We start from the raw sequence: 25,090 nt of genomic DNA, 5'->3' as shown, positions 1-25,090 counted from the left end.
CTCCCGGTGCCTGGAGCCTGTTTCTCCCTCTGCCTATGTCTCTGCCTCTCTCTCTCTCTGTGTGTGACTATCATAAATAAAATTTAAAAAAAAAGAGAGAATCTACCGGCTTACATAATATGGAAGTTCCAAGAGTTGGACATCACAAATTGATCAATCAGGGAGGGAAGGTGTCAAAATTGTTATTATATGTTCTAGACTGGAATCAGAGTACTCCATCTTCCAGATATTATGACAAAGTCAGTGGTGGTCACTTGATAGCACCTCACGAGGATTTTTCTTCCACCCTATCAAGAAATACATTTTTTTAAAGATTTTATTTATTCATTCAGAGAGACAGAGAGAGAGAGAGACGCCAGAGACACAGGCAGAGGAAGAAGCAGGCTCCATGCAGGGACTGGATCCCGGGTCTGCAGGATCACACCCTGGGTTGAAGGCGACGCTAAACTGCTGAGCCACCCGGGCTGCCCAAGAAATACATTTTTTTTAAAGATTTTTATATATTTTTTCATGAGAGACACACAGAGAGAGGCAGAGACATAGGCAAAGGGAGGAGCAGGTTCCACGTGGGGGAGCCTGATGCGGGACTCAATCCCAGGACCCTGGGATCACAACCTGAGCCAAAGGCAGACGCTCAACCACTGAGCCACCTAGGCGTCCCAAGAAATACACTTCTATATGTAGTGAAAATATCCTTCAAAAGTGGAGGTAAAATAAAGACGTTATTAGAGAAGAAAACCAAAATAACTTGTTGGTAACAGTCCTGTTCTAAAAGAATTGCTAAAGGAAGTTCTTCAGATAGAAGGGAAATGATACCTGAAAGAAATCGGAGAACATCAAGAATGAAAGAACAGAAATGGTAAGTATATGAGTAAACATAATAGACTGTTCTCCCCTTGAGTTCTTTTAAAAATATTTACTAGTCGACAGTGAAAATTATTAACACTGCCTGATGGGTGTGTGATCCTAATACATAAAAACAAGTATAGGGATCCCTGGGTGGCGCAGCGGTTTAGCGCCTGCCTTTGGCCCAGGGCGCGATCCTGGAGACCCGGGATCGAGTCCCACGTCGGGCTCCCGGTGCATGGAGCCTGCTTCTCCCTCTGCCTGTGTCTCTGCCTCTCTCTCTCTCTCACTGTGTGCCTATCATAAATAAATAAATAAATTAATTAATTAATTAATTAATTAATTAATTAAAAAAAACAAGTATATCAAGACAATGGGGAGAGGATAAAGGGATTTATTTGGGGTAATAGTTCTACATTCCACTTGAAGTAGTAAAATATGATTCCAAGGGGATTATGAAAAGTTAATTATGTTTATTGCAGTCACTAGAGCAACTACTAAACAAATCATGCCAAAAGATACGATCATAAATACAATAGTTAAATGAGATACTAGAAAGTGTTCTAATTAGCCAAAAGAAGGCAAGGAAAGGGAACAAAGAGCAAACAATAAAATGATATAGCTAATTACTATAGGTTATATTAGGAAGGTAAGAATGACTGTTGGAGAAATTCAGTTGTTACCAATGTAGTATTCAGAATCACCCAAGGGTCTGAATTTAAGGTTAACCGTAGAGGACATTTAGGGACCCTGGCAGCAGGGGTCAGGAGGGCGTTTTGCCCTGGACATAGACTTTTGATAATAGCACAGGAAGTATTTTTTTAATAAATTTATTTTTTATTGGTGTAGCACAGGAAGTATTATAGTCAAAGACGAGACTGCAATACATTCATCACTCAACTCTATAAATCTTCTACTATCCTGCTAATGATTTTAGGAATAGCATAATTATTTGATCCTATACTTTTCTGGGTGTTGAAAATATTAAGTAGCCTTTAAAATATACCATAGTAGCAGCCCCGGGGGGGGGGGGGGCTCAGCGGTTTAGCGCCGCCTTCAGCGCAGGGCGTGACCCTGGAGACCCCGGATCGAGTCCCGCGTCGGGCTCCCTGCATGGGGCCTGCTTCTCCCTCTGCCTGTCTCTGCCTGTCTCTCTATCATAAATAAATAAATAAGTAAATTTTAAAAAATGAAATAAACCCCATTTCGAGGACCCAGAAATCGGGATTTACAGAGGTCGCTGACAGAGGTCGCTAACAGGCCCACCTGCCCCCTAGCCCAGCCCGCGAGGCTCAGACGTCTGGGTCAGCCCCGCCCCCTCCAGCGAAGGGTCCGGAGGCCCCGCCCCCCGGCTGCGCCGCGCATGCTCGGCCGCTGAGCACGCCGGGAAGGGGCGGGGCCTGCGTGACCGTTCCGCGTCGAAGTCCCTCCGATCCTCCTCGCGCGGCGAGCGTCCCTGAGAAAAGTTAGTAAGCGTCCTCCGGCCGCCGCGGCGTCGGTGGCTCCCGCCGCGCCTCCCCGGAAGGGGCAGAGAGCGTGGCCGGTCGGCGGGAGGATGAGGCGTCGGGTCGGGCTCCCAGACACGGGTCCCTGCGAGCGGGTCCGCCATGTGCGGCCGGGCCCTTTCCCGCGGCCGCAGCGTGCCCGCGTGCCCCTCGCCGGCCTGCGCTCCCCGCCCCGCGGCCGCCGCGGGCCGCCCGCGCACACCCGCGCACACCCGCGGCTCGCGGCCCCTACTGTAGTGCTTTTATGGGAGACGCAGGCGGAGCGAGACGCACGCTCCTCTTGGGGAACCCGACGCGGTACTCGAACCTGGGTCTCTAGGGTCACGCTAACCGCTGGGCCCCCGGGCGGCCCCGAGACGCCGTAAAAAGAAAAAAAAAAAGAATCACGGAAGTGCTCTTGCAACGAGGTGCTGCGCACGGAGGGTCCGCAGAAGGGGGCTGACCCGTGCAGGAGTGTGGCTCGAAGCCGGGCCGCGGGGAAGGTGCGCGGCCGGCCCGGCGCCCAGCTCTGGGCTCGGGCTCGCGCGGCCGCCTCGGGGGCCGGGGGTCACGGGGGCCCGCGTCGGGCTCCCCGCGGGGAGCCTGCTTCTCCCTCCGCCTGGGTCTCAGGAATAAATAAGTAGAATGTCTAAATATTTATTTATGTTTATTATATATAACATATATTATGTTTATTATGCTTTTATTTTTTTATTTTTTTTTAATGTTTTGTTTATTTATTTGAGAGAGAGAGAGAGGCAGAGACACAGGCAGAGGGAGAAGCAGGCTCCATGCACCGGGAGCCCGACGCGGGACTCGATCCCGGGTCTCCAGGATCACGCCCTGGGCCAAAGGCAGGCGCTAAACCGCTGAGCCACCAGGGCTGCCCTATACTTTTATTTTTTATGAAATTTATTTTTATTTATAAATATATTTTAATTTTAATTATATTTATTGCATTATATTTATTAAATTATATTTATTATATTATACTTGTTTTATTATATATTATATTTTTATTTTTTATGAAGATTTTTATTTTTTATTTATATTATATTTTTGTTTTTAGTAACTTATTACATTATATTTATTATATTTATTATACTTATATTGTTTATATTATATTTATTATATAATATATTATTTTTATTATATATTTTATTATGAAATATTTTATGTATTATATTTTAATTTTTAATAACTACTTCATTATTGTATATGATATATTTATAAAAATAAAATTTATATTTTTAATGTATATTATATAATATATTTTTTATTTTTTATATTATTTTTATTTTTAATAGTTTATTATGCTTATTTATATCATATTATTACATTTTTATTATAGAAATAAATATTTCTATTATACATTTTTATTTTTTAATTTTTTTATTTTTAATACTTATTGTATATTTATGTATGATATATTATTATATATGATATATTTTTGTTTTTTATAAAAAATAAAATGTTTATTATTTTTATATGTTCTTTTATTTTTAATAACTTATTTATTATATGTTATATTTATATATGCAATATATAATATATTTATTATATATATAATGAGAAATTTAAATTTTATAGCAAGATCTATATTACATTCAGCCCCGGCAGCCTCAGGACCCAGCAGTTTGCCGTTTAGCTCATAGGATGAGGCAAGAGCGTTTAGGGGAGTAGTTGCCCTTTGCTTGAAATAGTGATTTTTGTCCCCCACCCCCAACCCGTGATTTTCTGTGCCGGAGCATATACACAGGTTGGAATCCAAAAAGAGCAGGTGAGAAGCTGTGACCGTCCTCCTTAGTGTCACCGCTAGGGGGTGGGGTGGGGTGGTGGTGAAGTGTACTCCCCTAGATGGCAGGAAGGGCTATTTTGTGGGTGCTTCAGAAGTCTCCAAAAATAGGTGACGCTTGGTATATTACACGGTTAACTGTATCTAATGATTTTTGTTTTAATTTTTAATTTTTTTTAAGATTTTATTTATCCATGAGAGACACAGCGAGAGAGACAGACACAGGCAGGCTCCCTGCAGGGAGCCGGATGCGAGGCTTGATCCCAGGACTCCAGGATTACACCCTGGGCCAAAAACAGATGCTCAACTGCTGAACCACCCAAGCGTCCTTTTTTTGATTTTTAAAAGTAGGTTTAAAACATATATATATAGGGATCCCTGGGTGGCGCAGCGGTTTAGCGCCTGCCTTTGGCCCAGGGCGCGATCCTGGAGACCCGGGATCGAATCCCACGTCAGGCTCCCGGTGCATGGAGCCTGCTTCTCCCTCTGCCTGTGTCTCTGCCTCTCTCTCTCTCTGTGACTATCATAAATAAATAAAAATTAAAAAATATATATTAAAAAAAAACATATATATAAATAAAAATAAAAATAAAAAAACATATATATATATATATATATATATATATACACGAGTGAAATGTTTGCTGAACCCCAAAAGGTACGGATTTTGTCGGGTTCCCCGCAGGGAGCCTGCATCTCCCTCCACCTGTGTCTCTGCCTCTCTCTGTCTCTCATGAATAAATAAAATCTTTTAAAAAAAAGAAGCGTATATATAAAGAAGTAGCTGTAATGCAAAGAAGTAAAAGGTTAGAGTATACCTGCTTCTAGACTGAGTCACTTTATTTTTGCTTGTGACGGTACCACATTATATTAATTACCATAGCTTTATAGTTAAGTCCTCCAACTTTTTTCTTTATATATATATATATTTTTTTTTTTACTTTTTTCTTTTTTGAGATTGTTTTAGCTTTCTATGTTTGTACACATTCCCTATGCATTAAATCCTCTTGCAAGTTTCACAAAAACTGGGATTTTGATCTGTAGCTCAATTTGGGGAAAACTGACTTAACAGTAGTAAGTCAGTCAATGAGCGTGCTATATTTCTCCATTTATTTATATCTTCCTTAATTTCTCTCAGCATTGTTTGGTTTTTCAGTGTAGAGATCTTGACCTATTTCATTAGATATATTCATGCATTTGATGTTTTGTGATGCTTTAGAAAATGGTTGTTTTAAAATTTTTTTGATTGTTCAAGTAAAAAATGGTTTTTGAATATTGGCCTTCCTAAATTTACTTAATAATTGGCAGTAATTACTTGGAGATCCTTTTGGATTTTCTTTTTTTTTTTTTTAAAGCAGTATGTTTGTTTCTCCCTTTCTAATCTTTACACCAAATTTCCGTTAAATATTTCACTTTAACTTAAGGAATTTTCTTTAGCATTTCTGCAGTATAGATTTGTTTGTAATAAATTCTCATTTTCATGTATCTGAAGGAAATATTTCACCTTTTTTTTTTTTCTTATTTTAAAGATTTTGCTTAGAGACACAGACACAGGCACAGGGAGAAGCAGGCTCCCTGTGGGGAGCCCAATGTGGGACTCGATCCTGGGCCCAGGGCCAAAGGCAGATGCTCAATTGCTGAGCCACCCAGGCATCGCTTACCTTTATTTTTGAAGGATATTTTTACTGACTGGAGAATACTTTAAGTAGTTTTTTTTTTGGGGGGGGGGGGTTGTTTTTGTTTTTTCCCATTACCTTAAAGACCCTCCATTGGCTTCTGGCCTTCATTGTTTCTGACAAGAAAACAGCCTTTATTCTTATTTCTGTTTTCCTGTATGTCTTTTTTTTTTTTTAAGCTACTTTTAAGAGTTTTTTTATCTTTAGTTTTCACCAGTATGACTCTGATATGCATAGGTTTGGGTTTTTTTCTTTTATATTTACTGTATTTATTACTCCTAGATCTTCTTGAATTGTGTGGTTTGATATTTTTCTTCATTTGGAGGAAATTGGCCAGTAGTTCTTCAAATACTGCTTCTGTAGCCTTGTCTGTTTTCTCTTTCTGGAACTCTATTTACATCTGTGTTAACCTTTTTGCCAGTTTCCACATGTTGCTTACATTATTTGTATTTTTATTTTATTATGCATCATCAGTCTGAACTATTTTCTACTATTGATATAAAATGTATCTATTCTTAATTTCTCTATTTTCCAATTCTCATATTTCTATGACTTTTTTTTTATTCCAGGGGTCTGCTAAACTTCACCTTTTTTCTCTTCTCAAATGTATCGAAGTCCTAGCCTGATAATACCAATACGAATTACTAAAGATCTGTTGTCTTTTTTCTTTTTATTGGTTTTCAGTCAGTCTTATTTGGGGCTTTTTTTTGAGGGGGGGAGGATATACCCATACATTTTTATTGTATTGTGGATGACAAAATTTAAAGACTCTAGGTGCACTTCCTCCAGAGAGGGCTAAGTTCCTTATAAGCAGGCAGATAGTTCTAACAGATTACATTGATCCTGTTGAGGGGTTAGCATTAAGACTTGTTGGGACTTTTTAGGGCTGATTTATTTTGGGTTGTCCTTTTTTCCAGGGGGTGGTCTTTTCTCCTGGGGTATGATCCTTATTCCTACCACATGGCCAACTGAAAGTCCATATCTTTACCAAGCCCCCTCTACCTTTGCTGGGCTTAAATCTCAGCTTTGTTCTTAGCTCTGCAAAGCTACTGTAATCTCTGTTCAGCTCTTTAGACTCAATCTGCTATTTTCTGCTAGATTTTTTGATGTCATACTCCATAGATGTACATTTGGAGATCAGCTAAAAAGTGGAGAAGGAGGTATTTGTGTGCAAATTGGGAGGCTTATTTCTCCTTGGTTCCCACATCTCCTTTGTGCCTCAGGAGCTCCACCTGCTTTGGCAACCCAAAACTCCCATCTCCTTAGCTCAATGTGCTGCTGTTTTCCTCTACTCTGTTCTGGAAAGTGTCCTCACAATTAAAGCCTGTTAATTTTATCTGTTGTGCCTAGATTTATCAGTCTCGTTTTTTTAAATATTCTCTACACCCAACATGAAGCTTGAATTCATGACCCCTAAGATCAAGAGTTTTGTGCCAACTGAGTAAGGCACCCCTAGATTTATCAGTCTTATTTTTAATTCTTGCCAATCGGATAAAATTTGGAACAGAGTTGGTTTAGAAGCTGAATAGGGTTTGAATAAGCAAAAATGACTACAGGTAGAGCAGTATAAGCACAGTTATAGTGGGGAAGAATTAAAAGATTAAGGGCGAAGCAACTTGAAGCATCGATATTGTACTAATTTTCCAGGAGGAAAGCTACATACATTCTCTCTGGATATCTGTTTGTGTGTCTGGAAATAATTCCTGATAGCTTGTAATTTCTTTGCAGTCTCAAGTTTTACTTTAAAAATTGTGAATTTTGAGGGGCGCCTTGGTGACTTGGTCGGTTAAGCGACTGCCTTTGGCTCAGGTGGTGATAATCAGGATCCTGGGATCGAGCCTGAGTTGGGCTCCCAGCTCAGTGGGGAGTCTGCTTCTCCCTCTGCCTCTGCGCGCGCACGCACGCTCTCTCTCTCTCTCTTTCACTGTCAAGTAAATAAATAAAAAACATTTTTTAAATTAATGTGAATTTTATTCTCTGCTCCATGTTATCCCTCTTTGGTTTAAATTAAAATATTTTGATTGGTTATTACCTAGTAGTATTAACCAGTAGGAACCTGTGCCACATTAATACTATCCGACATACATGGGTTAGCCCTAGTTGGGAAAGATAGGTGAAAGACTATATTAAAAAAGAGGTTTCATTGTGTCTTGGTGGCTCAGTCAGAGGAGCATGGCAACTCTTGATCTCAGGGTCATTAGTTCGAGCCCCACATTGGGTGTAGATTTTTACAAAAATCTTTTTTTAAAAAATTTTTTTAAGTTTATTCATTTAAGTAATCTCTACACCCAGTGTGGAATTCAAACTCACCACCTGGAGATCAAGAGTCTCTTATTCCTCTGAGCAAGCCAGGCACCCCAAAAATAAAATCTTTTAGGGTTTTTAATGTGCATCTTGTTGGAAAAGGAAGTACTAGATTTGTTATTCATATGTTTTTTGCTCTTTTGGTTTTTCTAATAGCTGAAGAAATGTTACATACTGTTCTTCCTTGCTTCAGAGACCTAATTTAGATTAATTAATTACACTTTGAGGGTGCTTTCCATTATTTGCCTATTTGTGTGATGACTGACACATTTGAAGGGATTCCAAGATGCAAAAGCTCATAGATGCGCTGTGGGTTTTTGTTTTTTTTCTTTAAGATGCGTTGTTTTTAATTGATTTTTAGACTTGCATATTTTCTTTTGAGTGAATGACAGTCTAGTAAATTTTCCGTGAGTTTTGCTTTGCTCTGGTTATTTGGAGTGCTTAAGTAGGCTGCACAGAAGCCGTCTGAGCTTTTACTGCACTTCACAGTCAGGTCTTATTCATTTAATTTTCTGCTCTGGGATAGGGACTTTGAATTAAAGCTACCAGAAAAGTGGGGGAAAGACCAAAGATGAGAGAAAAGAAGATAGAAGGAACCAGTTTGTCCTGGAAAAAGAGACCTTGAGGCTGAGCAATCAAAAGGCACTTGTGATTCCTCAAAAGACATAAAATGGGGTTATATTTTAAGCCTGAATGTGCAACAATCTTTTATATTTTGATTTGGGACTTTATCTTTTATAGTTCCCAAAAAGGAATCCATTCATGGAGGTAGAGAGTAGGAGACAGGCATGAGGTGTAATTGGAAAATAGATTCAGGGCAGCCCCGGTGGCGCAGCGGTTTAGCGCCGCCTGCAGCCCCCGGTGTGATCCTGGAGACCTAGGATCGAGTCCCACATCGGGCTTCCTGCATGGAGCCTGCTTCTCCCTCTGCCTGTGTCTCTGCCTCTCTCTCCGCTCTCTCTGAATGAATAAATAAATCTTAAAAAAAAAAAAAAAGGAAAATAGATTCAAAATCTATTTAGAAGGTATATTTGATCCACTTTGGTGATTAAATGTGGGGACTTTGGGAGAAGAGGAATTTAGGACTACCCCTAGATTTCTGGCATGGGAAATTGGGGATAGAGCCATTTTATCAAAAAAGGGAACATGTGTAAAGCAGGTTTACAGGAATACTATAAGAATATAGTTTTAAATCTCTTGAATTTGAGGGACCTGTGGAGCATCTAAGTGGAGATATTTAGTAGGCCATTAGATATATGGGCTGGAGCTCAGAAATGTAAGGGGAAATCAGCCTAAAAATGATAATTGAATCCAAGGTTGTGCCCACAGAGCAAATGAGAAAGAGTCCTGTGGAATTGAAGGAACACACAAAAAAAATTGTTTTAAGACTTTATTTGAGAGCATGCACGAGAGAGCATGAGTGAGGGGTGGGGAGAGGGAGAGGCAGACTCCTCGCTAAGCAGGGAGCTTGACTTGGGTCTTAATCCCAGGATCCCAGGATCATGACCTGAGCTGAAAGCAGACCCCTAACTGACTGACCCGCCCAGGCATCCCTGGAACACAAATAATTTAGAAGCAGGTGAAATAAATGTTTGAGAAGAAAACTGGCAAAGAGGTAGGAGGAGGAATATGTTTTGGAGTCATAGGATTCAAGGAAGTGGAGAGTCTCAAGGATGAGGGACAGGAGTGGTCAGAGAGAGGCCACTAGCTTTAAAAGTTGGACCCTTGAGTGTATTTGAATGTTTATATGTGAAGAACCAGTAAGGATGGAAAGAGGAGTTGAGGGAGATGAAGATAATAACTGGCTCTATAGGAGGACAGTGGCGGGGGAGAGGTAGTGACTACAGCTATTTGGATTAACCTTAGATAGAAGACTTTATGTTTTCTAAGACTAATAATTTAAAAGTAAACTTGTGGGTTAATGAGTTTATGCTATAGGCAGGCCTGGGGGAATAGAAGTGAAGAAGATTAGTCCCAGAAGAAAGCGAGAAATATGTCCACCAGAGAATTACAAAGCAAAACTATGTTGGGGAATAGTGATGAAGGGAAGAAAGCCAGTGTTGGTACTGTGAAGGAACCTTGAGTCCAAGCTGTCTGAAGACCTGTTGTGCTTCCAGAAAATTACCATATTTAAAAGAACTAATGTTAAAATCAGACTCTCTTTCAATTCTTATTTTGTTTTAGGAACCTGGACACTATTCCCCAAAGAATAGTTTCATTAGTTTGGAACTGGAGGATTCCTTTGCATCAGATACTAAGATGAAAGAATCGCCAATAGATGGTGAATGTGACAAAGCAGTGGCACCACAAATGGGGCGGGTAGATGAAATTAAGACTGAACCTGACAGCGCTCAGGTAAATATTCTATTTTCTTTTTTCTAGAACAGCATTTAATTGTACATTTCAGTTATGCAAGATGCTAGTTTACTGGTTGAAAACCTTAAATCTTTATCTTCCCCGAAGCAGTTGGTCACATAATATAAGGTATATGGTGTGAAATGCCATCACAACTCTATATAAGAAAATGATTTGAGAAAAGAATGGATGTTTGGCATGGGGTTTTGTTGTTTTTTGTCTTGGGGGTTTTTTTGTTTTGTTTTGTTTTTTTAATATTTATTCATGAGAGACACAGAGAGGCAGAGACACAGGCAGAGGAAGAAGCAAACCCCATGCAAGGAGCCCGACGTGGGACTTGAACCCAGGAATCTGGGATCACGCCCTGAGCCAAAGGCAGGCACTCAACCGCTGAGCCACCCAGGCCTCCCGGCATTGGGTTTTGGATTGATAAAAGGATTGCTTAGGAAATCATGGGTCTAGCTAAGGTTAACACATTTTTGTTTTCATTTTTCTTAACTTAAAACAGTATGACTAACTAATTGTATGTTTTTATGCTACTGACTTTTAAAGTCGTAGCCTTAATACATTATAAATTATTAGAATTTTTTCTTTGTAATTATTTTACCCAAATTAGTTTCATGTTTATTCTTAAAATTTTTCACACATATTATGTCCTAAAGAACCTATAAATAATAAACTGACTCAATCCGTGAATGTTTTGTGAGTAGTGCCAAATTTCTTTAGACTGTTTATATATGAGCCAGCTGAAATTTCTAATGAAACAAAAAGTGAATTCAGTTTTAATTTATTTCTAGTACTCTGTTTAGAAATAGCCTAAAGTAAATCAGTGTTAAGTAGGGATATGACTCCCACTGAGTTGGTGATTCTGGGGAATATTGTCCATCTAGGAAGTGTTTGTTGCTTCTTCAGTCTGTGAACATTCAAACACTGTGGATGTTGTGGACATCCAAATATAGATCATGTATAGATAGATTGCCTGCTGCTCTGAAGAATCCTCCGTAAGACTCTTAGCTCAATCCAAAAACTTTTGTGTTTAAGGTCTTTACAAAGACAATTAGCTAGTACTAATTAGAACAAGAAGGGAAAATAGATGTCATTGAGTGTGTCTGCTCTTTGTGTGGTAGCTACCGAAGGACTGTGTGAACAAAGATTACTGAAGTCATGTCCAGGTATGATGGAATATAATGTAGTAATTGATCAGTGTTGTCAGCCAAAGGTCACCAGAAACGAAGTGTTCACCTATGGTTCAGTTCAGTTACACAATTCACTGCAAAGACTTAAACATAATTTATTATTTTCTGTTGAATAACTAGCTGTTTTATACACATTGTATTCATTATTTTCATTTCTTGTTTTAGGAGTACTGTCAAGCCCAGCAGCCCAAAACTCAGGAGAATGAACTGAAAATAAACACTACCTTTTCAGAGAGTGGTAATAGAATTACTTAAATCATATTTATCCTAACCAACATATTAGCCAGTTTATTCTACTTTTTTAGAATGTCTTTGAAGGGATCCCTGGGTGGCGCAGAGGTTTAGCGCCTGCCTTTGGCCCAGGGCGCAATCCTGGAGACCCGGGATCGAGTCCCACGTCGGTCTCCCGGTGCATGGAGCCTGCTTCTCCCTCTGCTTATGTCTCTGCCTCTCTCTCTCTCTCTCTCTCTCTCTCTCTCTCTCTCTATCATAAATAAATAAAAATTAAAAAAAAAATGTCTTTGAAAAGTGCATTGTTTGTTTTGGGTTTCAGGTCCAGTAGAAGTAACCTCTAAAAGAAAATGAAAGAATGCATACTTAATTTTATGTAAATACTAATTTTCTTTCTTCCTGTTTTGTGTTTATAGCTCCACAGTTGACTGCAGGCTTTCAGCTTTCTCTTACGTCATCTGGCATGAATAAAATGCTTCCTTCAGTTTCAACCACAGCTGTTCAGGTCTCCTGTTCTGGTTGTAAAAAAATCCTTCAGAAGGGGCAAACTGCCTATCAGAGGAAAGGGTCTACTCAGCTTTTCTGCTCCACGCTGTGCATCAATGAGTACATTTCATCTGCCAATTCACCAGCTCTTCCCAAGAGAACTTGTTCAAACTGCTCAAAGTATATAATTCTAAATTATGCCCCCTTTTACTTCCCTACATAGATCTTGATCAGAGTCTTGGTTGTAACTGTCTACATTTTCATTTTTTCTAAAGAAACATCACCTTGGTTTAGTGAAAAGCCGCTTCCGCTTTCAGTTCCTCAATTAGATTCTTCAGAAATAGTTTTTCTGTTGAGAGATTTGCAGAATTTAAAACATAAGGAGTTCTGTTTCTCTTCAGCTTTAAATAATGTGATTTCTGAAACTTACTTTCCTACTGTTTTCATTAGAAATTCTCTGTAAGTGGGATTATTATATGTCTATTCTATCATTTAACTGTATAGGCTGCAAATCACTAACACATTAATCATATAATAGTAGTCAATTTGGATCATTCAAGGTATAAAATAACCAAGGTATAACATTATAAAGTAATGTTTCTGTTGTAATGGTAAATGAATTTATTAAATACTTTTGCAAATTTGAGTAGTCCTAGGTAAACATGGTTGCATGTAATCTTTTCAAGATTTCAGTGAGCTGCTGTTGGGGTTTGTATTGCTACCTTTTTTTTTTTTTTTTTTTAATGTATGTAAGGCAATTTAGATGCAGAGAGAGGAAGTAGAGGTAATTTCATAGTGAATTAGTGGAAAATGTCCAAAACTTTGAACTCTACCTTGAGATGTAAAGAATCAATGTGCTTTGAAACTCCTATCATACTATAATTCTGGTTTATTAGTTCTCATTAAATGCTATTGCTAAATTTTAAATGTTTTTGTTTCAGAACAGAGGAAACACACAGGCCACCAATTTTGCTTGTAAATACAGTAAATACCTTTCAAGTGTCTTATTTTAGAATCAGATTGCCATAATTTGAATCTTGCTTCCTCCATTTATAGTTATATTTTACAACTCATAGCAGCTGTATCAATATCATCTGGGAGCTTGTTAAATAAAAATACAGAGTCTCAGGTCTCACCCAGATCTACTGGAATCAGAATTGCATTTGTCCCCAGATAATACATAATATGCTAAAGTATGAAAAACAGTGAGAACTTCTTTCTTAGTATTCCTATCTGTTTTGTTAAATGTACATAAGAATTATGAGCATTAAATAATAGATTTAAGCCATCAGAGCAATACTGGCATGTAATAAGACCTCAATAAATGTTAATTATCACCATTATTATTCTCGTAACAAATTCACAAACCCTTTTTATTGGTTGCTTCAACTCCTCATTTGGCCGCTGCTTCGGGTGTTATCCGCTGCTTCAAGTCTTACTCCCTGAAACTCACCTTTATCTTTGTTTTTTTTCAACTCTTCAATACTATGTCTTTTTTCCTTTTTGCTAAGGGCTGTAAGGCACTCTCTTCAGTCTGCTTTCTTTCTCTGCAGAATCATAAAACTGGAAGGGGCCTTAGAAATCATCCAGTCAAAACATTTTCTTTTGGTTTTGAGGAAACTGAGGTCCTGAGAAGTTAAGGTACCATGTTACTATGTTTGGAATTTACCTATTATACATCTTCAGCAGATCTCCCAGACAGATTGAAAAGGCTGAAACAGGAAAGATATAGTGTAAGTTGTTCTCTAAGATGAAGAAATCCAATATGAGCAAAAATATGAAACAAGTTTTACTTCCTTTGGAACATTTTTCCAAAATTACTTCCTTTCAAATATTTTTTAATACAAAATACTATTGTATAGGTTGGTGGAAAGGTGATAGTAATGCATACATAGCCTGGAAGAGGCTGTCCATTGTTCAGAGTAACCTCTGCTTTTCTCAAAGTTTTTTTTCTTCCTCATTAGCCTCTGGTATTAATCTACAGTTCTCACGATTTTAGCTAATTATCAGTTACTATTGAGGTTTCTTTTATAGCAATGATTTAAAAATCTGTTTTGAGTTAATGCAGTTTTTGTTTCATGAACCAAATAAAAAGTGGCTTTGAAAATAACATTTTAAATCATGTTAGATAAGACTTCTTTTGAGAGCAGTGTGTTTAAGAAATGTCATTTCTGCACTGTAGTATCCCAATTTGAAACCAACCAGAGATTCTGAAAGCAATCAACAGAGTGCAGAATATCCCTGTGCATTAATGCTGTATAGCACATATAAATAAGAAAGTTGTTCAGTCCTGTGCTTGGAATTTGTTTAAGCTAATTTTAGGCACTTTTAAGAAAATTCATTTTTTAGTTTCTTATTTATAAGGACTTAGTAGACTAGAAACCAGGAATCTAGTATACTGGTAGCAGTAAATCAGTAAGCATTTTCAGACTTCCATGCTTCTGCCGATGCAGTTTCTTCTGCCTCCCTTTCCATCTGGCTAATTTATTTCTGTCACAAAGGTCTGCCTCAAATATCCTTACCTCTTGTGTGTTCCCACACGATTTTTTCCTCTCTTCTCACTAACCCCCACCCATTCAGAATAATTGTTCCATGGTCTGTGTTTTAATAGTGTTCATAATTCCCACAGCATTAATAAAAAAATTTTAAAGAAAGAATTGATACTGCCCCAGTTAAACTATGAATCTCTTGAGATTAGGAACCAGATCACGCTCATCTTTATATTCCCAATGCCTTTACACTAGCTGGCACACAGTGAATCCGAGAAAAAAATTTTGTCAAATAAAATACAAGGATAGTACAACTCAGATACTGCATTTAGAGCTATATTTTAAACCAGTAAAATGACTGATTCATAGTAATGAAATGAACCTGTTATTTTTGGTAGTCTATTTCAGGAGGAAAATTTGTAAGTGTTAAAGTGTTAAAATAGTGTTGATTTCAGGAGTATTTCATCTAGAAAACTATTATCCTGAAAGATTGATGTTCTGAGGTTTCTAAGTAGCCAGACATCATTGGCAGTTCTCACACATTCTGGTTTCTGGAACCCTTTACACTCTTAAAATTTTTTGAAAAGCCAGAAGCTTTACTTTATGTAGGTTATATCTGCCAATATATACAGTGTTAGAGATTAAAACTGAGAAATTTTTAAGATTTTATTTATTCATGAGAGAGGGGAGGCAGAGGAAAGAGGCAGGCTCCCTGTAGAGGAGGGAGCCCATGACCCTGGGCTCACCACCTGAGCTGAAGGCAGACACTTAACCGACTGAGTCACCCAGGTGCCTCTAAAACTGAGAAATTTTTAAACTAATTATTAATTCCTTTAAAAATAACTCAGTGAATGCGGACATAAATAATATTTTTAATGAAAAGTAGTCTTTAGTGAAAAGAATTTTAAGAAAAATTGAGTGAACATCATTTTATCAGTTTTGCAAACCGCTTCGATGTCTGGCTGGGTTTTCATATCTGCCTCTGTGTTCAATTAATTGGTAAATGTTTTGGCCAAAGTGTGAAAAAAATCTGGTCCTAACAATCAGTAATTGGAAAAGGGAGGTATGTTTTAATAGTCTTTTAGATTTTGTGGATGCTCTTCTTTGATACTCTAGAAGAAAACAGGTTGTACTTCTTAAAGGTTAGTTACAATGTGAAATCTGAAACCATATCAATGAATTCTTTGTACTGTTAGGTTAAAATACATTGATCTGTTTGTACTTTGGGTTTTTTTTTTTAACACGTGAATGAATGCTTTTTTGTTACATGCTATCATAATTTGGAAAATACTACTTCACTGAATTATTTAGATCTTCCAAATGTTGGCATATTTCTTTATGCAATATTTTAACAATCACATTTGTTCAAAAAACAAAACACTAATCTCATCAGGAAATCTTAGCTATTGGGACACAATCAAGTTGGAGATGGCAAATTTTCCAAAATTCTAATTTTCAATGAAAGCTTGAATTTTATCATTGGCAATGAATACTGTCAGCTCTTTATCTTGAAGTAACAGTCTTACTTTATTCTTTTTTGAGAAAATATTTGCCAGATATCCACTCTGGATAATGGTATGTTCTTTCAAGTAAAAATATGTTCCATGAAAATAGTACTACCTCAGGTTGTAGCTCAACATTCTCACGTGAGATTTTCCTTGAGACAACCATCATAGTTTGATGTGCAGGAGAAATACTTTGTGCCTCTGTCCCATATCATCACACGGAATATGAAAAAGAAGTTTTCGAGGATAAAGCTTAATAAGTAAATGATTTTTACAGCAAATGTATGGCAATGAATAGCTGATACCAGGACATTTTGGTGCAGCTGCATTAGTTTGTGCTAATAAGGCCCTGGCATTTTACCCAGTATTGTTTTTTTTTTTTCCCCTCCCAATTTATTGAGGTGAAATCCACATAAAAAGCCATTTCAGCAGTATTTAGTACACTCAACAGTGTCTAATTCCAAAACATTTCTCCAACGTATCCATTAAGGATACGTTTTCTCCCCAGAGAAAATTCTCTTTAGCCTCTGGCAACCACCAATCTGTAGTCTATCTGGATTTATCTATTCAGCATATTTTATAATTATGGAATTCTACAACATACAACCATTTGTGTCCATCTTTTTAGCATAATGCTTTCAAGGTTTATCCCAGGCTTATACATGTTGTAGCATGTATAGCAGTACTTCATCTTTTTTTATAGCTGAGTAATATTCCATTGTATGGATATATCACAATTTGTTTATCCATTCATTCATTGGTAAACATTTGGACTATTTCCATCTTTTGGCTTTTTTTTTTTTTTTTTTTTCTTTTTGAAGTAAGTTCCAGGCCCAGTGTGGGCCTTGAACTCACAGTCCTGAGATCAAGAGTTATGTGTTCTACCAACTGAGCCAGCCCAGTGCCCTTATCTTTTAGCTATTTGAAATAGAGCTGTTAGGAACATGTGTGTCTTCATACTTTTTTCAGTACGAGGAGTGGAATTGCAATGGCCCATTGTTGATTTTGCATCATCAGTTCCAATGTTAACATAGTGAAAAAGACAAATGACACTTTTTTGGGCAGATAATATTTTAATATGAAAATAGTTTTGTTTTAGTGGACCCCTCTAAAAGTATTCGGAGGATCCCTAGAGTTTTACAGACCATAGTTTGGTATCCTCTGTCTTGTAGATTACAGAGTTGGTCAGGTATGAATATGTGATTGCTCATCAACATTCTATTACCACTAGCACTAACTAATGCAACTAGGTAATCCTCAAAACTGTGCTATCAGATGTGTTTTGTAATCCCTACTTTATAGATAACGGAATCAGCATTTGGGAGTATAAATGACTTACCCAACATTATGTAGTATAAATTCTAGAACTAAATACCAAATTCAGGTTTTGTTATTTCAAGGCTGATGTCACTGCTGTTGCATAATCTTTTTTTTTTTTTTTTTTTTGCTGTTGCATAATCTAAAGGTAGGTGAAATGGGAGAGGGTTACTTGAAGGAGTGCTTTAACTTCTAAAAGTGTTTAATGGTGCCCTTGTTTTTCTTTTTAGAGACCTCTTAAATCTAAAGGATGTGATCAGTGTCCAGCTAGAAGATACCTCTAGCAAAAATTTTTGCAGCCAATCTTGTCTTTCATCATATGAAGAAAAAAGAAAAGTGTTTGTTACCATATGTACTAATAGCATTTTAACCAAGTGCAGCATGTGTCAGAAGACTACTGTTGTAAGTTGAAAATCTAACTTTTAAGAATTTTATTTTTAAGATATTTATATATTTGGTTTATTGAGAGAGAGCATGAGCAGGGGGGAGGGCAGAGGGAGAAGCAGACTCCCCGCTTAGCAGGAAGCCCAATGCAGGACTCAGTTTTATGACTCTGGAATTATGACCTGAGCCAGAGGCAGACGCTTAGCCAACCAAGTCACCCAGGCACCCTAATTTTTAGGGATTCTGATTATTTTGTTTAAATATTAGAGTTTTTACTGAATTAAAAAAATTTTTTCCAAGATTTTATTTATTTATTTGGCAGAAAGAGAGAGCCCAAGCAGTGGGAGCAACAGGCGAAGGGAGAGGGAGAAGCAGACTCCCCACTGAGCAGGGAGCCTGATGCAGAGATGGACCCCAGGACATTAGGATCGTGTCCCTGGCCAAAGGCAGATGTTTAACTCACTAAGCCACCCAGGCTCCCCTTTACTGACTTTTTTTAAATCCTAGATTCAGTATAAAGTAAAATACCAGAATGTGAAACACTGTAGTAATGCCTGTTTTTCACTTTCACTCCAACAACCTCATCATGAAGTCTATCTTGAGAACTGTGGGGCTTACTTATTGTTACACTAGTTTGTTTCGAATGCTTCAGATGAAAGGACAGTCTATTACTTTAATAGCTCAGAGAGAGGGTACCCAGGTGAGGTGGTTCAGTTGGTTAAGCATCTAACTCTTGATTTTGGCTCAGGTCATGAGCCCCACATGTCCCTCTCCCTCTGCCTGCCCGCCACACGCTCATGCTCACTCGCTCGCTCTCTCTCAAATAAATAAATAAAATACTGAAAAAAATAGTTCAGAGTATTACAGCACATAAGTGGGTACGAATAAAGACCTGTTGCATAAAGTAAGGACAACTTCATTTGAATTTGACTACGTGGACTCAAAATATCCAAGATTGAGTTCCCTCCATTAGTTTAGTTGTGGATGGTTCCACTTTCAGAAAATGTGGGGATAAGATTTTAGGACCATTGGGAATAGTTTCAGTTGATAAGACAGTGAAGAAGATGAAATAAGACTTCTGACAGTTCCTCTTACATAACAAGTCATGATAAATGCTGTATGGAGATTCTCCTAAAGACTCTCAGGATGATCTTGCCTTGAAGAAAACCAAGCAAATGGAAGCTTGTTTATAAACTGCAAATAAATAGGCCTCAGCAGTGTAGCGCCACCTTCAGCCCAGGGCATGATCCTGGAGACCCAGGATCGAGTCCCACATCGGGCTCCCTACATGGAGCCTGCTTCTCCCTCTGCCTGTGTCTCTGCCTCTCTCTCCCCCCCTGTCTCTCATGAATGGATAAATGAAATCTTTAAAAAAAAATAAATAAACTGCAAATAAAGATAGCAGAAGTAACAATAGCCTACCTATCGTATAACTCAACCACAAAGGTGTTTTTAATTCTGTTTTCTTACACCTAAGCAATGTTAAAATGAATTAAGAATGTCACAGGCTTTTCTGAATGAGAAATAATCCCCTTTCTGGTAGAAGAGCCGTGGGTAGGTGGTTCTGAGAGCAGAGAAGCTATCCTGCTTTGGTGGACTACATGAGATTAACGCAATTAGTGGTCTGAGCCCCTTTCATGAGGTAGGATTATTGTCTTGCTTGTTCGGATGATGCTTTGAGACCCAGTTCTATCTCCATAAATTCTTCCTTAAAAACACGCAATTCAAGATAGGATTCTCCGCAAGTGTGAATTCAACTAAGTCATTTGTGAGCCACATCTTCCCTGTGGCAGAGTGCTCATGTGATGACCTTGGGCACAGAAGTGGGAAAATGGGAGGCATGGGAGCCTTCTGAAGGCAAGAAATGCCGTTCAGTCTTTTCCTTCTTCATCCCTCACACTCAGTGAATACACCTTGGCCTGTTTTTAAGAGCCTATTGTGAGTACCACATACTTAGCCTATCTGATTGGGTAAAAGAGTTTAAAAAGCACCATTTAACACTATATCCTGCATATGAGTTACTATGATAGTGATAATGGAGAAAAATTAATATTGTTAGTTAACTGTAATAAGAATTAGAAAAATGTTCAAATCTATGAGTCTAAAAATAGGGTGACTTTTTATTTCCAAAGGTAGATTGTGGGATCCCTGGGTGGCTCAATGGTTGAGCATCTGCCTTCAGCCCAGGGTGTGATCCCGGAGACCCGGGATCGAGTCCCACATTGGGCTCCCTGCATGGAGCCTGCTTCTCCCTCTGCCAGTGTCTCTGCTTCTCTCTGTGTGTCTCTCGTGAATAAATAAATAAAATATTTTTTAAAAAACACAAAACTAGATTGTTTGAGGGGCGCTTGGCTGACACAGTTAAGTGTCTGACTCTTAGATTCAGCTCAGGTCGTGATCTCAGGGTCGTGGGATCGAGCCCCATGTCCAGCTGCACAGTCATTGCAGAGTCTGCTTTAAGACTCTCCTTCCCTACCCTCCCCCCAATAAATAAATCTTTTAAAAAATTTCTTCTAGGGATCCCTGGGTGGCACAGAGGTTTGGCACCTGCCTTTGGCCCGGGGCGCTATCCTGGAGACCCGGGATCGAATCCCACGTCGGGCTCCCGGTGCATAGAGCCTGCTTCTCCCTCTGCCTATGCCTCTGCCTCTCTCTGTGTGTGTGTGACTATCATTAAAAAAAAAAAAAAAAAAAAATTCTTCTAATGGACTGGGGTTTTTTTTAATAGTTATTTTTTTTTTTTAATTTTATTTATTAGAGAGAGCACGAGCAGGGGGACTGAATCCTAGGACCTGGGGATCATGATCTGAGCCAAAGGCAGATACTTAACCTACTACGCCACCCAGGCACCCTAAAGTAGATTGCTTGATAGAATTTTACTTACTTTGACCACATCTTTTTTCCCTCCACATCTTTTTTCTTTTTAATATTTTATTTATTTATTCATGACAATACACAGGAGAGAGAGGCAGAGACACAGGCAGAGGGGGGAGAAGCAGGCTCCATGCAGGGAGCCTGATGTGGGACTCAGTCCCGGGTCTCCAGGATCACGTCCTGGGCTAAAGGCGGCGCTAAGCCCCTGAGCCACCCAGGCTGCCCCCTTCACATCTTAATAGAATAAATTAATTATTGTTATCTTTCCCAGATGAATAATAAATTAACTATAAATAATACCACTATTGTTACTTAATGTTAAATATTGGGCTAAATAATTTTTTTTTAAGATTTTATTTATTCATGAGACACACACAGAAAGAGAGAGATATGCAGAGACACAGGCAGAGGGAGAAGCAGGCTCCATGCAGGGAGCCTGACGTGGGACTCGATCCCAGGTCTCCAGGATCATGCCCTGGGCCCAAGGCAGGCGCCAAACCGCTGAGCTATCCAGAGATCCCCTAAATAATGTTAAAATAGCTCTTCTAAAAATAAAAAAGTCATACTAATAAAGGATAAAAGAATTTTCAAACTTATACTGTTTTTTGTTTCATTGTTCCTTTGCCGATATCCTGTTTTTCATGGAAGAAAATCTGCATATGGTATTTTCATTTGTCCTTGTATTTTATGCCCCCAAAAGCAGTTCTTTTTCACCATTGCTCTAAGCCCAAGAATGATGGTTCCTGTTACAGTAGAAACAATAGATGGGGAACCACACAGTTCATGTCCTTTACACACTTACTGCTTACTGAATGTACTATATTCTGTATATCTTACTGCTTCTGTGCTACTTTCTCACAATATGCTTTCAGTGTTTACCATGAAGTTAGACTAGAAAAGCAATGATTCCCACAGCTGTTCTCTGGCTCCTCTGCTTTCCTGAGTATTAACTGAGTATTAACTCAGTATTAATTCAAAGTGGAATTGAGTGGGGCACCTGGGTGGCTCAGTCAGTTCAGCATCTGCCTTCAGCTCAGTTCATGATCCCAGGAGCCCCACATCAAGCAGGGAGCCTGCTTCTCCTTCTCCCCCTGCTTGTGCTCTCTTTCTCAGTCAAGTAAATAAATAAAATCTTTTTTTTTCTTTTTCTTTTTAAAGTGGAATTGAAGAAAGAGATATAATTGTAAGACTTTTGTGTATTTATCCAATCAGAGTTGATTGCCTGGAGTAATAAACATATTCTATGACCTCTTTCTTCATTGCTTGCATATGAAGAAAGCATACTGCTTTCTAATATGTATCTAATAATACTGCTGCTACTAATGTATATCTGATAAATAACACAAATATTGGAATGATCTGTTTCATTTTAGTCACTCTAATCTGTAGTGCCTTTTTTTCCTCTTTTTTGTTTGTTTTTAATTCAAGTTAGTTAGCATATTTTGTATTATTAGTTTCAAGGTAGACTTTAGTGGTTCATCAGTTGCATCATTAACATTCAGTGCTTGTTATTTTTTTCCGGTTTTTAAGAAAGTGTAAAAATGTGACTTCATTATCATTACTTGTTATATTTTAGCTAAGAGGAGCAATAATGGGTGTATTTTTGTTTGTTGATAATATGTCATACACCAGGAATATGAATATAACTTTAATCTTTAAACAGAAACCAACCCAAACACTTACATCTGTTCTTTGCAAATCATTGAAGCCCTCAGATGAAATGATTGAGACCACCAATGACTTTGGGAAGACAGACCTCTTCTGTTCTATTAATTGTTTCTCTGCTTACAATAAAGCTAAGATGGAATCATCAACAGGTAATGTTTGCTTAGAAGTTATCAGAGATTTAGAAACTGTTGAATGTTACTAATTTCCTTTAATTTATCACCTTGATTTATCTCAACATTAAACTGACAAGTCAAAACAGTATAAAACTCGTTGCAAAAAAAATGTTTTCCAGGTGCACCTGGCTGGCTCAGTCGGTAGAGCACGTGACTCTTGCTCTCAGGGTCCTGAATTCAAGCCCCACATTGGGCATGGAGCCTACATTTAAAAGGAAAAAAATGTTTTCCAGTAGTTTTATGTAAAAGGAAGCCTACTTCACAACCAAAGACTTAATATTTATTTGTAAAGATCATCATATTACAATATAGAATTTTATACTTAGCCCTGCTAAATAAGGGTATCAGTTATGTTTTTTTATAGGAAGTGGAGTTAGTTGCAAATACTTGAAAGTTCACTAATAGAAAAGCACAAGTAACCCAGGGCCAACTTTGTATTCTATCAAAGAGCCTCATATAGGACCATTAGTGCTATTTTACATAGATAATAAAGAAAATGATACCCCTGAGGCTTGTACTTCATGTAAACTGGTTTATTCTAGAAATCTCTGCAATACTAGCTTAGACACCATTCTAACTCCAGTCATGTTGAGGGTTATGAATCTTTTTTTTTTTTTATTTTTTTTTTTATTTATGATAGGCACACAGTGAGAGAGAGAGGCAGAGACACAGGCAGAGGGAGAAGCAGGCTCCATGCACCAGGAGCCCGATGTGGGATTCGATCCCGGGTCTCCAGGATCGCACCCTGGGCCAAAGGCAGGCGCCAAACCGCTGTGCCACCCAGGGATCCCGAGGGTTATGAATCTTGAAAGAGTTAGAAATGAGACCCATTAGGGGTGCTTGGCCGGCTCAGTCAGTAGAGCGAGTGACTCTTAATCTTGGGGTTATGAGTTAGAACCCCACATTGAGTGTAGAAATTTTTTTTTTAAAGATTTTATTTATTTATTCATGAGAGACACAGAGAGAGAGAGGCAGAGACACAGGCAGCAGGAGAAGCAGGCTTCATGCAAGGAGCCCGATGCGGGACTCGATCCCAGGACCCCAGGACCACGCCCTGGGCAGAAGGCAGGCGCCAAACCGCTGAGCCACCCGGGGATCCCCTAGAAATTACTTTAAAAAAATAAAATAATGTGTTTAAAAAATGAAAGATCTGATATCCATTAGGAGATTCTGAAGGAATCTCTTTTCTGTTCTTCATGGGTAATTTCATGTAAAGATTTGCTTGAAATTTCATGCAAATGACATAAAGGGACTGAGAATTTGTATGCAAAGGTCAAATATATTAAAAAATGGAAAATGTAAATTATCAGTTTCAGGGTACTAATGTGTTATGCTAAAGAACCTGGCTATAAGCCCTACTCCAATATCCAGCAATACCTAAAGCTATTGGATATTTGCATTGTTTGTTGAAACACTGGTTATTAAACAGTGCTTTCTGATTGATTCTCCTGGTTGTTGAGAAATCTTTTAATTTTTTTCAGTAAATGTTTCTGTGGTACAGGATGCCTCAACAGAGCTCTTAGCTCCAAAGAAAGATACAACTCCAGTTATAAGCAATATAGTGTCATTGGCAGATACTCATGTTTCCCTGCCCATCATGAACTCTGATGTCTTACAAGGTAAAATTGATATAAAATGATACTTGATATATACACTGTCTTCACTTCCTTGATGAATCTATGTTCTTAGGTTGTTTTTGTTGTCTGATATGAAATAAGCAATTGTAGTTTGTGATGCTGTTTTATAGATTATAGTATAAGATCTTAAATTGATGATACTCTTTTATTTTACCAGATACAGTTTCTTCAGTAACAGCAAAAGTCATTGTAGATGTAAGTTTTGTTCTTAATATTTTCGACCCTGTCTTTTTTAAGCATATTTTGTACATGTATATATGTAAACATATATATATATATATGCATATTCATTCCTATTTTCATCTTAAGTCTCAAAAAAGTTGAACAAGAAACATCTTTTGGTATTCATATTCAATTTCCCGAATCCCAGGTTTGACTTGAAACTATTAATAAGAATATTTAAACAAGTAGTATTAGTCATAGTTTTTCCTCTGGGTTCTTTATTACCTTTTTCAATATTCTAGGTCACATGAGCAATAAAAATTATTTTTATTACAATTACATACCAAAAGATTCTTTGAACATTTAATGCTGAGTCTAGATTGCAACATTATATTATAAATAATTGTTAATGTTTCCCCCTAGTGGAGCTCATATTGCAACTCGCCCATTCATTTTATTGTGTTATTAGAATAGATATGTTTGATATATTAATCATTTGAAAACTGTT

At 38.1% G+C, this 25,090-nt stretch overlaps 1 protein-coding gene across 4 annotated transcripts in view; it reads left to right on the top strand.

Moving 5' to 3' along the window:
* Window positions 1-2,239: 2,239 nt before the first annotated feature.
* The window catches only part of ZMYM1 (zinc finger MYM-type containing 1), a 31,297-nt gene continuing 8,446 nt past the window's right edge, over window positions 2,240-25,090 (top strand). For 2 of the 4 annotated variants that reach the window (XR_008666636.1, XM_055341744.1), the window contains exons 1-8: window positions 2,240-2,311; window positions 10,290-10,460; window positions 11,822-11,894; window positions 12,304-12,553; window positions 17,915-18,086; window positions 22,606-22,759; window positions 24,265-24,402; window positions 24,578-24,615. Coding sequence is in view for 3 of the 4 variants with exons in the window: in XM_055341744.1 (XP_055197719.1) it covers window positions 10,365-10,460; window positions 11,822-11,894; window positions 12,304-12,553; window positions 17,915-18,086; window positions 22,606-22,759; window positions 24,265-24,402; window positions 24,578-24,615 (921 nt within the window). In the remaining variant the exon portion in view is untranslated. Of the gene's footprint in view, window positions 2,312-10,289; window positions 10,461-11,821; window positions 11,895-12,303; window positions 12,554-17,914; window positions 18,087-22,605; window positions 22,760-24,264; window positions 24,403-24,577; window positions 24,616-25,090 lie in introns of those variants that run through there. The other 2 variants (XM_055341745.1, XM_055341746.1) reach the window with 2 other exon arrangements.

The sequence above is a fragment of the Nyctereutes procyonoides genome, unplaced genomic scaffold (genome assembly GCF_905146905.1).
Source record: "Nyctereutes procyonoides isolate TBG_1078 unplaced genomic scaffold, NYPRO_anot_genome, whole genome shotgun sequence".
Lineage (NCBI taxonomy): Eukaryota > Metazoa > Chordata > Mammalia > Carnivora > Canidae > Nyctereutes > Nyctereutes procyonoides.
This window is presented reverse-complemented; position numbering and strand designations above follow the sequence as displayed.